The sequence below is a fragment of the Rhipicephalus sanguineus genome, chromosome 2 (assembly GCF_013339695.2).
Source record: "Rhipicephalus sanguineus isolate Rsan-2018 chromosome 2, BIME_Rsan_1.4, whole genome shotgun sequence".
In the NCBI taxonomy this organism is placed as follows: domain Eukaryota; kingdom Metazoa; phylum Arthropoda; class Arachnida; order Ixodida; family Ixodidae; genus Rhipicephalus; species Rhipicephalus sanguineus.
Genome location: NC_051177.1, coordinates 229,140,559 through 229,159,236, shown reverse-complemented (window position 1 = coordinate 229,159,236; position 18,678 = coordinate 229,140,559). Strand labels below are relative to the sequence as shown.

The 18,678-nt window shown below is 44.9% G+C and overlaps 1 protein-coding gene across 1 annotated transcript; it reads right to left on the bottom strand.

Moving 5' to 3' along the window:
* Positions 1 to 10,959: 10,959 nt before the first annotated feature.
* Positions 10,960 to 11,610, bottom strand: LOC125757460 (uncharacterized). The gene has a single exon (XM_049413064.1). It carries the CDS (start codon positions 11,608 to 11,610, stop codon positions 10,960 to 10,962), a length of 651 nt encoding a protein of 216 aa, XP_049269021.1.
* Positions 11,611 to 18,678: the final 7,068 nt, after the last annotated feature.

Below are 18,678 nucleotides of genomic sequence, written 5' to 3'. Positions count from 1 at the left end.
CGTAACAATATGGAACCAACGACCATCCGAGGGACGTGTATAGACCTGGTATTTTCAAATTTCCTATTGCAACCCGTACAGGAACCGCTATCCCTTCATTCCACGGACCATAAAGCCGTGATAATGAAGCGACAACGCAAGCCAAGCATCATATAAATAAGAAAAATAAAAGTTTGATGTTTGTAATATACACACAGTGTTTCTCACTCTTTATATGATGATTGATGGGGCGTTACACAGAAGATTCACGGTTTACAGATTATTCCTTCCGGAGCATCGCCCCACTCATCATCATTCACCACGTGGACATGGTGTGATTTTTCTTGATGCTCTAATCAACATTCTCTGCCGGGAAAATTGCAATAAAATTTACTAATATTTAAGAAATACACTAGAGCATTTTTCCACGATTAATTCCAGCACGTTTCCACGATTATTTCCAGCATACCTAACTTTCTGAGGTGGACTGAAAACAAATGTAGCATCGAAAAGGAAACCTCAAAGGGCTCAACCTCTGACCACAAGAACATTGATTTATTTGCTGTAAATCAATAATAAATGAAGAAAAGGTGGTCAAAAAGGGTGTTTAGGATACGTGCAATGCAAATTCGATCCTCTCTATTGCATTTTACATCGCTGCATTAGGCATTACCAACTCGCCCAAAATGCTATCCGTTTGCGTTACAATAATGTCGCACACTATACTCATCATAGTTGCTACTGCTTTCGAGTGTAATGACGGTGTTTGGCGCAGCTTCTCCAGCATGGTACGCCATCATTTTCCTCACCCACCATTCCCTCGCTGCTTTCCAGCATTCGGGCGATAGCGGGCGCAGTCTCCTAACACTACCCACTATTTTGCTCCTACTCTCCACCATCGTCCACCATCTTTCCCACCTTATCCAGCGAGCGTACACCATGCCACCCACCACTGTCCACTATAAACACCATTATTTCCAGCATACCTAGCAATATTTCCACTATATCCACCATTTTTCCAGTATCCACCATAGTAGTTTTTCCAATAGGGTAGGAGACGCTAACTCTACTGTTTTAAGTGTAGCGTAATCATTGGGATATATATGGGGAGAAAGTAAAGTGGACCAAAAGACCACTTCCCGCCGGAAGCGAGCGAACCTGCGGAGCTGACTAACACTCCCAGGGTTTGCACGCACATAAGTGCCCAACAAGTGGACGAGGTGACGACCGCCGCTCTAGCTCATTTGGTAAGAACATCGGGCGCGTACTCCGAAGGTGGCAGGTTCGTTCCCTGCTGCCAGCAAGTCTTTTCGTCCATGCTTTCTTCACGTATATATCACAATTATTACACTATATCTAAAACAGTAGAATAAACGTCCCTTATCATTGCTTGGCGTCGTTATCCCTATTGAAAATTTATCCACCATGTGGAATTGTGAATTCCACCATCCATCATTATGGTGGATTATGGCGCTGGAAGATGGTGCCATATGGGGTATGCTGGTTGCGAGCGTATGATGGACGCTGGAAAATCACGGAGCGTAAAGCGGCTCTACAGCGTCGGGACCATCGTCCAGGCTGTCACACATAAATAATATTATAGAGGGCGATGTAGAAAGCATTAGTTCAAAAAATGAAAAAAAAAAGCGGTATGTAAAAAAGAAATCACAAATTATGAACAGAACTTGGCCAAGGATCCTCCTTAGCAGCACTCGGACTCACACAAGCTGAAAATTGTGATTTTAACTTTCTGACTCAAGGCCCTGCGCACGATACGACAAGAAGATTTAAAGATCTCTAAGGTAATACCACGGACAGCATAAGTCTGAAGCTTTGCGAGAGAAGTAGGACCACCGCCTGCATCGCCTTGCTCTTCACAGCACAGAATGGATGGCCCACGGGAAAGGATGAGAACGCGCGCCTTAAGTGAGATTACATGTCGTATATCAATAACAAGCTAAGAAGATCAGTGCGCGTAATTTTACTTCGCCGAGAACAAGGCTTTTCAAAACAAGCGTTGTTCCCTTCTACGCAGAACGCTTTCCCTTTTCCATTAGCAATTTTGTGTTTAACAATGATTTTGACAATGTATCTCACATAAGTTGCTTCCATGCAGGGGTTCCCGCACCAGCAGGACAATCACGTCCAGCACCCCCACCTGGGCCACCGCCACCTGTCATGGGGGGCCCTAGACCACCGGGTGAGGTTTTCACCGCTTAAATAGACTACACTGTTACATTGAAGAACAAGCAAAGTTGAAAAACACGGGTTAAATGGACTCACGATATATCTTACGAGAGAGAATAAGCGTGGGTCTATTCTGTGCATATTCTAGTCATGTTTGAATTAACATTGTATTGTGCATAAACTAATCTGTCCGCTCATGTTACAGCTCTTTCGAGAGCTACACTACCGCACCCATTTATCCTTTCGAGGCAGCACGAGTATTTGTAAGGTTTCATTGTCAATTAGGAAACATAATGAAGAATTCCGCATATGTCACGTATTGTGGGAATCGGTTTCATACAAAGCCGTCAGCGAGTAGCTCTCTATGCTGTAGGTCCTTGGTTTTGAGCCAAACGTTAGGAGCTGGATTTACGCGTTTCTGTAGGGGGTGTAGTTGTGTAGCTCAGTTGTTGAGAGGCATCGGGCGCGTAATCTAAATGTCGCAGGTTTGGTCCTTCCCGGCGGCAAGTCATCTTTTCGTGCACTTAGCTTTCTTCACATATAAATGTCCAACTGGTTAGGCCGCCCAGTCGTGAAAAGCGTTCGTCTACAGCAATATTCCACCTAGCGTTTCTAAGCTGCGAGTTTCATGAATATACAGTTTTAATTGAATGTAGGCCTGTCTGATCATCATCTTTTAATGTTACTATTCCTCTATTCAAATCTGTCACTCACAAACGTACGACCACTCGAAGCTTCAAGAATTATTCATGATCTCAGGAAGCGTCTATTATGAAATATATCAAGTGTTACACTTACTATGGTCGAGGCTTGGGATGGTTGGTTCATGGTTAAACAGGTGAGAAAACAGCGCAAAATTGAGACAGGACACAAGACGAAGAAGGCACGACAACAGCGCTGACTTACAACTGATTTTATTTTAACATGTGGGCGCATATACCTTAACAGTCAAACGGAAAGAAAAACAAACATGGTTCACCGGTGCCCCTATCTCATCGACGTGCTTCAACACTGAGCGCCACAAGCACGCGCGGTACATATCAGCTACGGTTCAAAAAATGTATTCTTTCACGGCGTTAGGGATGGCATGCTCACACAGTCATTCTTGACACGTTCTATCTCTGCAGCTTCAATAATTTCCCTAGTTCCATAATCTTTGTTTCTTGCTACAACTTTTGTTTCAGGAAAGATTGGTCTACATCCACGATCTCTGTAATGGAGACCTAGGTGGCCACTAATTCCTCTATTTACATAGTAGTCATGCTCCTTCAGTCGCTCATTCAGATATCTTCCTGGTTGCCCTGTATATTTACATCCACAGGACAGTGGGATTGAATAGGCAACGCCCTCAATGCAGTTTACAAACTGATTAACATGCTTTATGGGACAAGGCTGTGGATGTCTGTGTTTCGTTCACTTTTGTACACATTGCGGACAATTTTTAGGCGCACTTGTAGATCGGCGTGTTTTCCTGTCTTTTTTAAGTTATGCGCCAGCCGGTGAATGTAAGGTATAAAGGTTGTTTTTCCCCTTCTTTCTGTCGTTTCTTTTTGGCCATCCTTTCTGTTTTCGTTTCTCTTTTTTTAAAACTGATTCCGCTACGGAAATAAGCACATGCTTCGGGTAACCAGCCACTTCAAGACGGTCTACCTGTTTTTTTAAACTATCTGTCATCAAATGCAAACATCACTTGTTTAATGCGTTCGTGAAGCACGTCAAAGCAATGGACCTTTTTACGAGCTTTGAATGGGCAAAGTGAAATGGGCGAAGTGGCTTACAAGCACGTGGCTCATACGCCCAGCACATGTGATTTAGGCTATAGAATGAATCTTTACTCTTGTTTTTCTACTTTTCCAAATTTCTTTATTATTTCTTATTCAAATTCTCCGCTTCATCTTTTATAAGATTTTCTATTATTCTATTCTTAATTTTTTTTTCATTTTACTTCTTTCCTCCTAAATAGAAAAATTTACGCTTTACTTTAACAATTATACTTTAAAAACTATCCGGTTCCTGGCCAATCCCCCAGCGTTGGTGTGTGCCAGAGTTTATAGGATCTACTCTACTCAATATGTGATCTTTAGAAAAACAAAGTTCGATATCAAAAACTTGACAGCTCCGTCCACCGGCATTTCAAAGCTTAGCACTAGCCGTTTGAAACAGTCACGAAAATTTTCAAGAACCTTAAACATTAATGGTTCTATTGAAAATCATTCACTTTTTGAAACTGAGGGTGACGTTGCGGCGCTATAGCGCCGGTTTACTGAAATGTGCCGTCACTGCATAAATACATTCGTACCGACCAAGTTTAAAAAGATTGCTAAAAGCACACGTTGAATTACGCGTAAAATAATCCATCTAAAACACACATTAAAACGACTGAGAAAGAGTTACCCAGGATCAAATGGTATTCATGAACCTAATATAAATTTGGTACGCGCTTTGCGCAATTCAAAGAATTTTCACTTGAAAACAACCATGGCAAACGTTTTAAAAAACGATCATATGAAGTTTTGGAAACGTCTTAGTGATAGTAAGAAGCAGGTATCACATATATTAGTTAATGGAAATGAAGTTACAGACCTGAAGGTCAGTTGCGCAGTGTTTTACCAACATTTTTCATAGCGTGTTTTCTAGGGCGATTCTTACTATTCCTCCGCAAAGAGTGTTTCAACCTAATGAGGCTGACTTTGTGTCATCTTCTAGTATTGTTGTCATCATATTGAAGTTGAACACTCAATCATCTTCTGGTACAGACAATATACCTAATGTATTTCTTTGCCGTTATGCAGAAAATATTGCTCATTTTGTCATTGTGCTCTTTCGACGTTCGCTGTTAAGTGCAAAACTACCGAGTGACTGCAAGAGGGCTAGTGTTGTTCCCGCCTTTAACACAAACAGCCAATTACTATTGGAAAACTGGCGCCGCATCTCATTGCCATCAGCAACTTGTAAAATGCTAGAACATGTAATGTCTAGACGCATTGTGGAATTCTTGAACAAAACTCTATGCTGACTAGTTTTCAACATGCCTTTAGAAAGAGTTATCCAACCGTAACTCAGTTTGTCACAATGGTTCATTAATTTGTAGAAACTGCGGAAAAAAATGGCCATATGGACGTTAGGTTCCTTGATTTTAGTAAGACATTTGACAAAGTTATTCATCACAAAATAATTGCCAAACATGGGGACATTAAGCTCCCGACATTTATTCCCTGGATATAAAACTACTTAACAGAACGTTCGCAGTTTGTTTCAGTAGATGGACACAATATGAGCATTCTTCCTGCAACATAAGGCGTGCCACAAGGAAGTGTTATGGGGACATTTAACAGCGAAGCTCTTTAGAAAATAGTTCCTTGTCAGACGAACCCTAAAAATATCAACATAAACGGGTATGTGCCACAGAAATTGAGTAAAACGCTCTACTCACCACTGATCAACTAAAAAAGAAGGCGACAGTAAGCCATACAAATGACCAGAAAACTATCATCATCGTAAACGGGTATATGACGCAGTAATTGGGGTTAATTTCACTACTTTCCACTGGCCCACTAGATATCAAGAAGGCAACAGTTAGCCCAACAAATGGCTGCGAGGCGACGGCGGCGAGCCGAAACCGCCGAGTACGTACAACGAGAACGTACTAGGGAACGGCAAAAGCGACGTCGTCTGCGATAAGGCCCCAAAGCGTCGGAAGGCCAACGACGACGTGCCTGTAGACCTATGAGAGATGCGAACGCTTGGTGTGTGTTCGAGGTTTTGTCTCTGCAGTTTGGACATTCGTGTCGTGTCTGTGACTGTCTGTGGTTTAAGACGAACCTCTCTGCGCTGACAAACAACTTAGAAACAACCTACAATCACCTATCTAAAGCCTAGCAACGACCTAGAAGCAATCTATAAAAAACCTTCATCACATAGCTCAGGCCTATGAAAAACCTAGAAGTAACCAGATTAGTCTTCATAATCGTTCAGTTTCGCTGTTTCAAGCCTTTCGCGGCTTAGTGCATGCTTCGCCAATTTTGTTTTTACTTTATGTAAATGACATTGTTAACGCAGTACTACCAGGAACTCAAATCGGACTGTTCGCGGATGATTGTGTGCATTTTCGTGTAGTTTCTTGTAGTAATGGTCAACAGAACCTTAATTTGAAGCATAACATATTAAACTGGTCCAATGACAATGGTATAGCACTCAACGTACGATAAACTGCTTATCTCTGTGTGACTCGTTCGAAAGCAGCTCTTCATTTTACTCATAACGTCAGCTTATCATCAGGTAACTAACTAAAAATATCTTGCCGGAACAACTAATGACCTGTCTTGTAACCTACACATAGACAACGTATTTGTCACAGCCTTCCGTAAGTTGTTTTCTAATACACAGGCTCAGATATTCTCCTTCCAACATTAAAGAACTTAGTTACTTTACGGATTTAATACCGAAACTAGAATACTCTTGCGTTCTACAGGTCTGCATTACAAAACCTAACAAAAAACTTAAAGCAATTCAATGAAAGCGTCTTATATTTGCTTATTCTATGTTTGAAATTACATACACACCGACTGAACTTATGACTCCTAATAATATTGTAAAACTTGAACTGCGGCGAAAAAGGAAGCGCCTAACTTTCTGTATGTTCTTGTTCATCATAAGTTAGCTCTCGACCCGCCTGCGTATGTATCTGCTCTGTCCATTACACGACATCATCAAGCCTACTATTTAACACAGCATTTTGCTGAAACTAACGCGTTTCAGTTTTCTGTTTTTCCGCGTAATGTATTATAGTGGAACGGCCTTACTGGTCTTAGCTAATATTCTGTAATTCAGAGCTTAAATACATATGTAACTTTTGCTCTCTTTGCATTTTACATAATATTTCGGCGTGTTAACCGTGATGCATACTGTTAATCGGTGTTTTTTTTAAATTTTTCGGTATATTTTCCCTTGTTATCTGTTGTGTTTTGGCTTATATCCTGCCTTTTGTACGTGTTATTGTTGGTCCGATTCTTTTTCAGCAATATTCAATAAATTAAAAAAAAATTAAACACACAGTTTTACGCTGTATTTAAAACAGTGCAATTTACCTCCCCTAACCTTCCTCGGATTCATTATCCGCTGGTTTTGATTACGGTTGTGTGAAACAAAGAAACGAGCCTTCGAAAATTACCTTCCCTGCAAGAGCATTGTGAAGTAATACTTTGATTTTAATACGAAGTCGAAACTTCAAACGTAGGATTGTGTCCCCACTAGAAGCGACCACTGTACTTGTGTTCCGAACAATCGTTACAGATTTCATCTTCAATGGTACGTCTAACACAGAAACCGTACCTAGAGGCCACATTTTTCAAAGAATGAGATACCTTGTGAATGAGGGAATTGTAATGGACGTGACTCGGAGCCAGACGCTCAGCAACAGAACAAAAGGTTTATTGCGCGTTCCCATAAATAGCGGCTAACAGATGACGTCATTTGCACGTGACTCACGTGCGTCTCAACACAGAGAGCGGCGTTTGGTGCCGCGTCCTAACATTCCTCCCTTTTAAGTTTAAATATATACACAATTTCTCTAAACACTGGAGCCAAAACGAACGACTGGTCTACGAGTTCGTGTAGATCTTCTCAGCTCGGGTCCCTCGGGCGTGTAGAGAGGACTTGGGCTGGTGATGCCAGGCTCCACGTCGACAGGTGATTGTACCGGAGGAAGCCGGAAGTGGTAGTCAGGTAGTGGCTCTGAAGGCTTCTCCGTCGGCCATGCGCGCCTCAGTTGGTAGCGATGCCTATGGTGCACGTCTCCATTTGCCATTCGAACTAGATAGGAGACTGGACCCTTCACTTTGATTACTTCAGCCAACTTCCATCGCGGTCCCGCAGCGAAGCATCGGGCCGTAGACCGAATCTCCTACCCCAAATCCTTTCACAGTGATGTCAGAGGTGGCGTGCTGACGGACTGGGTGCAGCTTGTCTAATGCTGAAAGTAATTTTCAGCCCATCATCATCTCCGCCGGGCTCTTTCCAGTCTCTGAATGTGGGGTGGTATGTTGTTTATATAAGAAGCGGGATATCTTGCATTGGGTGTCGTTTCCCGACTGTTTCTTCAACGCTTCTTTTACTTCCCTCACCATTCTTTCGGCCCTTCCATTACTAGAAGGGTGATAAGGTGCTGTAAACACTGAGCGGATGCCGTTAAGCTTGAGAAACGCTTGCATCTCCTCGCTCGTAAATGCGGTTCCGTTGTCGGAAACGATAACATCTGGAACTCCGTGAGTGGCAAACAGTGCACGTAGAGCTGAGATTACTGCCGAAGTTTTCATGGAAGGCATAATCTTCACTTCAGCCCAGTTGGAGAATGCGTCCACCACGACGAGAAAAACTTCGCCTTGTACTGGTCCGGCAAAGTCAATGTGCAAACGGCTCCAAGGTTGATCTGGCTTAACCCAGAAGTGAACTGGTTCTTTTGGATCGCTTTGACGGTTCACTTGGCATCTTTCACAGTGACGCACAAATTCCTCGATTTGTTTGTCCATTTTCGGCCACCATATTAGCGATCTTGCTTGACTCTTCATAGCTGTCATGCCAGGATGGTTTGCGTGCAACAAACGAAGAACATTATTTCTTGCTGCTTGAGGTATGACCACTCGATTTCCCCAGAGGATGCAATCCCGATGCAGAGATAACTCATTCTTTCTTGTTGCAAAAGCCGCAAGATCATTGTCGTACTTTGCCGGCCAACCAGAAAGAATGTAATTCTTCACAGTGGGCAATATATGGTCCCTCTTCGTGAGTTCCGCGATGTCAGACGCTTGTAAGGGCGGGTACTCCACAGCGTCCAACGGCAACACGTCACCAGGTGGTTGCGTCTCGTCCTCGCGTCCCGGTACTGGAAGACGGCTTAATGCGTCAGCGTTGCTGTTGCGGGGACCTGGTCGATATTCCAAGGTGTAGTCATATGCAGCCAAAAGAAGAATCCAACGAAGCATTCTTGGGGGAACAACCTCCGGAATGCGTTTCTCTCTGTTAAACAATCCCAGCAGAGGCTGGTGATCAGTCGTAAGAATGAAGTTACGTCCAGCCAAATATTGGTGGAACTTCTTTACTCCATACACGATGGCTAAGCCCTCCTTGTCAATCTGCGCATACTTTCGCTCGCTCGATCCAAGCGTTTTAGAAGCGTATGCTATTGGGCGTTCTGTGCCATCTTGTTCCCGGTGAGCCAACACGGCTCCAATTCCAACAGGTGATGCGTCGCACGACAGCACAATTGTTTGCTTCGGGTCATACGAAATAAAAACTGCTTCTGACGATAACAACTTCTTCAGCGCAACAAAGGCTCGGTCGTGCTGGCTATTCCAGCTCCAAGCACTGTCTTTGTCCAACAAGCGGTGAAGTGGTTCCGCGACTTCTGCTTTTCCTTTTAGGAATCGGCTATAAAAATTAATTAGCCCAAGGAACGATTGCAGTTCTTTCTTTGATGACGGCGTCGGTGCGTTCAGGATCGCGTCCACTTTGCTTGTAGAAGGATGAATGCCCGTAGCATCAATCACATGACCCAGAAACTCAATGCTCGACTTGCGGAATTCGCAGTTTTCTTTGTTCACCCGCAGACGTGCGTTCTGTAGCCGGGTGAGCACTACCTCTAGGCGTTCTGCGTGCTGTTCTGGCGTCTCTCCTGAGATTAAGATGTCATCGAGATAGCATTTGACTCCCGATACTCCTGCCAATAACGTGTCCATGGTGCGCTGGAACAACCACGGCGCTACGGTAATTCCAAAAGGCAGTCTGCGCACTTTAAATAAGCCCTTCATAGTGTTTACAGTAAGGACATCAGCTGATGCGTCGTCCACCACAAGCTGTTGATAGGCCCGAGCCAAATCCAGCTTCGTGAAAATTTTGCTTGGCCCTAGCGTCGCTAGCATTTCATCAGTTGTGGGCAAGGGATAGACGCTACTTTGAACGGCCTTGTTCACCGCGCTGCGATAATCACCACACAAGCGTACGGAACCATTTCGCTTTCTCACGACTACGATGGGGGTTGCCCATGTAGAGGACTGTACTGGCTCCCACACGCCTTGCTTAACAAGCCTGTCTATCTCTGCTGCCACGTCATCTCGAAGAGCAAACGGTACTGCTCTGCTCCTCAAAAACGCCGGCTGTGCTTCATTTTTTAGATCAATGTGCACTGGTTCTTGAGTGCATCCTGGAAGATCATTCGCAAAGACCTCTTGAAATCGCTGAAGCATTTCTGACTCATCAGATATTTTCTTTATTCCTTGAATTTTAATTCCTAAAGTCTTAAACCAACTTCTTCCAAGAAGACTGCTACCTTGCTTGTTCACCACTAGTAAAGGCAACTTTGCACATTTTTCTTTGAAACGCACTTCGACTATTGCTTTTCCCAGCATCTCAAGTGGCTCTTTCGTCCAAGTCACAAGCTGCGTTCCGGTACTGACTAGCGGAATTTTGCCTGCGCGTCCTTCAATTGCTCGCCACGTTTCTTGACTAACCAGCGAGTGAGACTCTCCTGAGTCTACTTCCATCTGCACCTCTTTCCCTTGGATCAGCACAGTGGTAATAAATTTTTCTGACTCGCGAACTTCGTAAACAGAGTAAAGCTCTTCCACTTCGTGCAACGGTCTGCTTGCCTGACTTTGCTTCCGTGCCGGATTTTTTCCTTGCTTCTGTGCCGCAGTTTGATTATGACTTGACGGCGATTCTTTTCTGAAGCGACAAGCTCTAGAGATATGGCCTTTTTTCTTGCAATAGTGACAAGCTTCATAACGAAATTTGCAAGTTTTAGAACTGCTCACCGTTGCAGCGGTAACAGACGCCATCTCTGGACGCAGCTGGCTCCTTTGGGCGCGTTTCGTGGACGGCCGCGTCGCCTATGCAGTTCGCGTCGCTGAGGCTCTGTGTCCTGATTTCTCGTTGCTGCCGTTGGGTTGCTTCCGCTGTCACGGCCATGTCGTACGCCACAATGAATGTCAGGTCCCTTTCTGCCAGTAGGCGTTGCTGCACAGCCTCGTTGCTGATGCCGAAGACGAAACGGTCTCGCATCATCTCGTCCATAGAAAGCGTGTCGTCTCCGAAGCCACAGTTTTCAGCCAGTCTTCTCAGCGCTGTCACGTAATCTGCGACGCTTTCGACTTGCGCTTGGTTACGCTTGTAAAATAAAAATCTACCGTACAGCACTGACGGCTTCGGATGCATGTGTTCTCGGACCGCTTTCTTGATCTTCTCGTAAGCTGCAGCAGTTGGCCTTTCGGGTTTGACCAGCGTCACGATGAGACTGTACGTTTCTTCTCCACAGGAGCTGAGTAAAACAGCACGCTTTTCTTCATCCTTCGAAAGCTTGTTGGCTTCGCAGTACATTTCAAGTCGTTCCACGTACTCGTCCCATGACGCACTTGTACCGAGACGGTACTCCCCGATGCCGCTGACTGGCATTGCACTGCGCGTCTTGTTCGGGCCTGCGCTGGTCCACTGCCTGTCTTCGTCGCCACTGTAATAGACGTGACTCGGAGCCAGACGCTCAGCAACAGAGCAAAAGGTTTATTGCGCGTTCCCATAAATAGCGGCTAACAGATGACGTCATTTGCACGTGGCTCACGTGCGTCTCAACACAGAGAGCGGCGTTTGGTGCCGCGTCCTAACAGGAATGACGACGGGACGCCTATTTTAGATGTGAAGTATCTCTTGCTCGGGGGCCGTGGTAATCCGCACGCACCGTTGTCCGCACTCGCACTACGCATGCGCAACTCTCCTCCTTCCCTCTCTCAAACAGCTGCGCGTTACTCTCTCCACTTCTCTACCAGCACCTGCTTGCGCTTCTCCTGCGTTACCGCTTCTGCTCTCACGGCGCATACTCTACTCTCCTCCTCTAGTCTCCTCTCCTTCAAGTGGTAGCGCGCTGCGCGCGTTCAGTCCAGCGCTTGCCTCGGTTGGCTCCTCTGAAATGCGGGATCGACATGCCGAAATTCTATCCTGCGCAGCGCCGCGATGAGGGCCAGCGCATGCGCGTCCCCTGCCCCTGTCTCTACTCTCCTACGCTGCCTCTCTCTCGCGCGCCTGTCGACGTTCCCCGCACGCGTGTCCTGTACAGAGACAGTTATCGAGCACTCTTCCCCCATTTTCTCTCCTTTTACTCTTTTTGCCCATATACTAAATAGAATAAAGAATCACTAACCCTGTGAGAATTAACAGCCAGGCTAGAGGGAACACACGACGTGCGTAGTGTTCCTCTTCGCGTTCCACGACGCGAAGTCGGTAGCATGCCGAACGAGCGCCAAAGGAACGCGATCGTGCAAGTGCTCCGGCTTCACATCGCCTCTTGGTCCCCTTTAGTGGGAGATGGTGAAATTTTTTTATCATTCACTGGAGAAGCACCATTCATACCACGCCGAACTTTCTTCAATAAAGCCTTGCAAACAGATCCTAAGAGACATGAAGGGTAACCCGTGGAAACAGGTCTAGAAACTTGCAGTTCAAAGCTTTCTTTAACTGCATGTGAGCTGGACCCATTTAGAGCCATCTGCAAACTAGCAGTTGCTATTGCTCCCTTCGCATTCTTCGAATGTGCGGAATGAAATGGCAAAAATTCTTTCTGAACACGAGGGTGATACATCCAACAGACATGGTCTCCGTCAATCGTGAAAAGAATGTCTCAAAATTGAAGTTTGTCACCAGCGGGGAGCTCATGAGTAAACCTGAGCCCTTGTCCTAGAGCCTTAAATGTGTCTGGGACTTCAGTCACACCCTGAGAATAATCGCAACTTGGTTGTTTTGTCACAGTTGATCATGAAAGGAGATGAACGTTGCGACAAGGTAATATTCCAGCAGCGCTGAAAAACGTTCTACTGGAACTGCAGCATTGTTCACAAAAGGTACTTCCCCATTCTTGTCAATGCATGACCGAACGGCCTTAAATAGCTCTGCACGGGGTACCGAGTAAAACAGTTCTACGTCTATCGAGAAGAACCCTGCGGAGCGGTTATCTTCAAAAAACTTAATAACTTCGTCGGAATTCTTAAACATCAAGGGATAATCGAAAGCAAGCTAAGCTTTCGGAAGAATAAACTTTAGTTGCGAGTGTGCGCTTGTCCGTGTCTTACGTGTCTTCTACGTTCCTGTCTTAACATTTGCGCCCTCAATTGAAGTGAAGCTATGCACCAACTAGCGCGGCAGCAAACGTTATTATGTGCACATCACACATAGCGTTCCTTAGCATAATCTTCCCGCGTCGAGCGACCTTTCATTAGAGCTTGCGGGGCCATAAAATCCGTAATGTTTAATACCTTGTTAAAGAACTGGCTAGCCAACACTGAAGCCATAGTTTACGTCGCCTGAACATCTCGCCTGCATAGGACGTTTTTCCAGAGCTCTTTCAAGACCCAGCATGGCCTTGTGGTAGAATACTCGACTGCGAGGGGTTCCATTCATCGTCGCATCTTGGTTTTTATTCTTTTCATTCATGTGGATTTTTCACTTTCCCACAAGGCCCCCGAGGCCGTGTTTTCTCGACATGGTCTCCTTAACGTTCTCGTGTAAAAATACCAGTGAATATACTGCCCATTCCGGGGTAGATTGTAAACTGAATCACCTGTGGACCATACCCACATAGCAGCACCCGTGGTGTAGGGGCATGTGCCACACGTGACTCAGCGAAACGGTTTCATGACGTACGTGATAGGCCTCTCACGCTATTCATGTCAAGACCTCAGAGTGATGTTTGTGGTACCCTCATGCCTTCCAGTGCCAAGTTTCGTATGTACCAAGTTAAGGATGCGGATAGTAGAGCATCCAATCGTAAGCGGCTAGATGGATAGGTGCACTGATGGATAAAAACGTTCAATGTAACATTGCTTGATTAAGCATCAATTTGGATTTAAAATAACAGACACATTCAAAAGATACAATAGGAAAACGTCGTACACCACGAGTGGGATTACCGCGTCTGTTACCTGTCGCTCTCAGTGATCATCCTGGAAAGGGTGGCCGAAACGAACAGAGGGAGAATTTGCGCTTTTAAGTATTCCGTATGCTACGAAGCAGCTATGTGAGCTTGCACGCGTCACACGGTGACAGAGAAGGCTTTGTTTTATTTTTCTACGCAGCTTCTTCTGTTAAAACACTCGTAATGTTAGGGTCAACAATAATGTTGGCGGGGAAAAAATGTGTTTTAGAAGCCCGTATGGGGACCGTTGTTTGTTTCGACTCGCAAAAATTGGTTTTTTAGGTTGCCTCTTGTGAAATATTGAAGATAATTAAAGATATCAAAGTAAAACACAAAAACAAATAATAAATCAGCACCGGTGACCTAAAAACTGTTCATGCAGGGGGTCCAGCAATAACGGGACCACCGCGTCCAGAACTTCCTCCTGGCCTTCAGCCACCTCAAATTGGCCGACCCCGAGCACCAGGTGAGGATGCCGTCGTTGTAGCAGACTGCGACGAAGTCTGTTCTTCTTAATTGCGGATAGCACTCTGGATACGAGCCACCAAGAAGACAATCAGGGATGTTTCCAATTGTTTCGAAGCAACAAAACTAAAGGGATATTAAGTGGATGAAGGGAAATACCTAATGAAAATTTTGCGGGACGAGTCACAAAGACGAGACGCACAATCAGGCTAAGAAACTGTACACAACAGACCCACGGCGATGGGCGACGGTTTGGTGCAAATGCCACCATTGGGTCTCACGAGTTATCAAATGAAATTGTCCCCATGTGGACAATCGGGACGCAGTAGCAGTGGCCTGTGAAGACTGCTTCGGCTCTGAATACCCGTACTGTAGCATTTGGCTGTAGTTGGCGATCCACCGCGGTTCCTTCGCACGACGATGCATTAGAGGAGGCCCCGGCCAAGAGAGTCCTGGCGGTGAAGAATTGAGACGCGAGAGGCCATGTGCAGCGCCCCGTACGGTGAACAACCTTTGCTTTGCCTCGTGTCCATGAACTCCGCCTTTTCGACTGCATCGCCTATATTCCACACCTTTGTCGACACTGTTCATCGCACGGACATCGTCCATAACTTCGTCAGTTCACGGAAAGTTCCAACGCTCGCACGTCACAAACATTTGTTCACTACACTGAAACCTTTAGGCTCTCCAACGCACGTGACAGGGCTTCACCAGAAATGTTATCTGACGCAGTAGAGAAGTTTATCTTCAGCGCCACCTTTAACAGCGGCAGTGTTTACGCCCAACTCAATTCCTTGCAGAGCGAACAGAAAACATCATCATCATCATAAACATGCTGGCGCTCTCCTCGTCCTCTTCTTCACATTCCGCCTCGCTGCCTGAAGACGTGCGCCGATTGCTTGAGTGGTTGATGCCGTAACCTTAATGGGCGAGGGAACGAGTGCAGAGAAGGTGAAAGAAAGAGAGAAAGGGAGACAGAGAAAGAGATAGAAAGAAAGCAAACGAAATTGATTCCTGGCGAAAAACCTTCCTTCGCTAGGCGGGATTTCAACCCTACTGAAACGATCCGTATAGCGGATTCGTGCACACGGAATTATTGGAGTGCGGAAAGCCGTATCATGCGGAAATTATACGGATAGCCGCATTGTACGGAAAGCCGTATTGTGCGGAAATCATGCGGATATCCCCAGCTTAAGGAAATCCGTATGATTCGGACCTCACGGAAAGCCGTATAATGCGGAAATCATGCGGATATCTGCCGCATTATGCGAAAACCGGATAGACGTCCTGGATCTGGTGGAAAGCAACATAACGAGGCAACTGAATGGTCATTCACGTTGTGTGTAAAGCTGTATTCTTTAGAAATCGTCTGAATATTTCTTTCTTAATGTAGCATGAAGCTGAAATACCATTCTTAGACACAGTCATGATGTGCAAACAAAATAGGCTTTTAGAAGAAATGAATGTGTTAAGAAGCTACTGAATTAATACGGTGGACATCATGAGCTGCAGTCATACTGCAAGGAATATTTGTGTTTTATGTAACAAACAAAAAACACCGACTAACGCTCTTAGTGCTTACGACAGCATAAAATTTAGCTTTTGGTAAAATTCAATAGAATTAGTCTTCTCATAAGGAAAGAATTTACATGCTGTTAAAAACCAGCCCCGCTGCAAGGACTAAAACTTGTTTTATATAGCACGTTCTAGCTGTGTCAATTTGCATACCTGAGTTGACTGTTGAAATGTGGTGACCTTGCATCATCACCTCCGGAGTTGTATCTCACCCATGGAAAGATGGTGCAAAACAATGTGCGACAACAGGAATTTAAAAATGAAAACTTTATAATGAATAAATTATTATTCATGCTGTTTTGAAAGCCTCACACTGGAATCATTTCTTAAGGACTTTAAGCAAGTCCGCCAAATAGCGGTTGAGATTCCAGCGGCGCCGTGCCTCCGCGACGTTGCTTGGATGCGCCTTGAAGTGTTCTCTGCAGGCATCTGAATACATAAATCATAAACACATATGATGTCAGACGCACATGTAAGCAGCTTAGTTCACATGCAGAAGAAATAACACACAGAATGATGCCGAAAAAGAAATGCACATACTGCTTTTTTGTGTATTTGTGTGAATAGAAAAGGAAAGTGCACGAGTGAGCTCCACCGCATTCAAAAAATGCAATGGCATGCTTAATGCATGGAAAATAACTAGGTGGTTCTTAGTATTTTGAATATATATTTATGTATAGTAAATCTGGGGAAATCTCATTACGTAAAACCTTGAATGAAATGTTAATTGAATAGCAGTAAAAACCGTAAGTGAGCATTTAGTAATGTGTACATGCGCATTTACTTCCCTTAAACTTTAGTTTGTCTGCAATAATACCATATTGAACAGATTTTTAACATGAAATGCTGCGAGTTATGAAGCTGAAAAAGCAGCACAAAAGTAGGCAGGTCTCATCGTAGAGCGAGATATTGTGCGTGCAACCTTTATTTCCCAGCAAGCGATAATGTTTTAAGACACGAACGAGCTTTTGCCTTTGCCACCAGCAGGTGGACTACAAGTTTGGAAGACTCGTTCGGGATAGCTGGCGTGACTTTCCCGATCGCGGACCGGAATTTCGTTTCACACATGCTGCCCACTGTTTAGGTCAGGAGTGCAACATGTTCTACACCCGATATCAGTGTTGTCTGGGGCAAACTTCCGCACGCTAGGCCTAACGAGCACTAGCTACCTAGTCGTTAGTGTCTGCGGACGATCAAGATTGCGGTTTGGTGCCGAGTCAATGAAACGTTTGGCACTTGTTGCATTCAGAAGTGAGTTAAATTTTCACCGAAAACTAGGGAGTGCATGTGCAACACTAGATTTGGTTCATGGTTGCCACTGTTTTTTGGACATCGTGCCCGGAATTTCAATAGCCGTTCGATGTATAGTTTTCTGGCCAGTGTGGTACCACAGCGAAGTGCGCATAAATGAGGAGGTCTGAAAAGTCAGTCGGCGGCTTTCCGCTACGGCACTCTTTCTTTTTGTTTTCTTGTTTCCGCGTGCACTATGTCGACACTGCAGGTCCGCAGACGTTAACCTTTCAACATTGGCAAATTTACGCCCAAGTTGCATGACTAGATAGTCTGAATCATGCGGGTGCCTGTTGGTCATGTTTTTCAGATGTACAGCCTTTCACAAATGTCGTTTCGTTTACAGGGCAGTACCACTTATAGTGCAGATATTTGCGACTCTGAAAACTTGTTATAAGCGGTCATTTATTACAATGAATGTGCTGATATGGATGTTTTGCAAATAATGCCCATTTACTCAACATTTATCTGTAACGAGACCGGTTGACCAGCATGCCACTCCATTTGATTCACTGGATGTGCTCAATGGATTATGTAGCATCCATGATGCAACGGATACCCAATTTTTCACCATACGTGCTGACCCAACCAAGGTGCTTATAACAAGGTTAAGCATACATACAGGGCCTCCCATGAGTAAAATTTCAGCATTTAATCTATGAGAGTCTCATTTGTGCTCTCACGCCTGGAACAAAACTCAAGTATAATGTAAAATGTTGGCAGCTCTAGAAGAAAGTAACATACCGAATTTTTCCTGATGAATCTGAACGTTTACCGAGACGACAAAGCTACAGTAATCTGTGGCGGCAGCCACAACCATTTTGAAACTTCTGAACAGCTGCACCACATGGGACCACTAACAGCACTGGTGCAAAAGCCGACACTACCTGGCTAGAGGAATTACCACACTTGTCTCCCCTATTCCTTCTAGCCACCCCGGCTGAATCTCACCCACTATTCAGCACGTGTGACAGGACAAAAACAAAACCATCCAGGCACACTGTAGAGCATGAAGTTGCTCTGGGGGTGGTCACCTTCTTTCTCCTTGATGAAACAGCAGCACAGTGCACTGGTAATGTACTACTGGCGCAGCTTTTCAATGCACCACTGTGCCCTTCCTGTTTGTGTCGCAGAGAGCTTGGGGTCCTTGGTCTCTTCTGGAGACCACTGCCGCTTCTGGTTTTCTGCTTAAGATCAACCTGCACAAGGTCGTAGATGAGGTCTTTAGAATT

Bases quoted from the DNA above. Each gene is read 5' to 3' on its own strand.
- LOC125757460 (XM_049413064.1), bottom strand. From the start codon at position 11,610: ATGCCAGTCAGCGGCATCGGGGAGTACCGTCTCGGTACAAGTGCGTCA.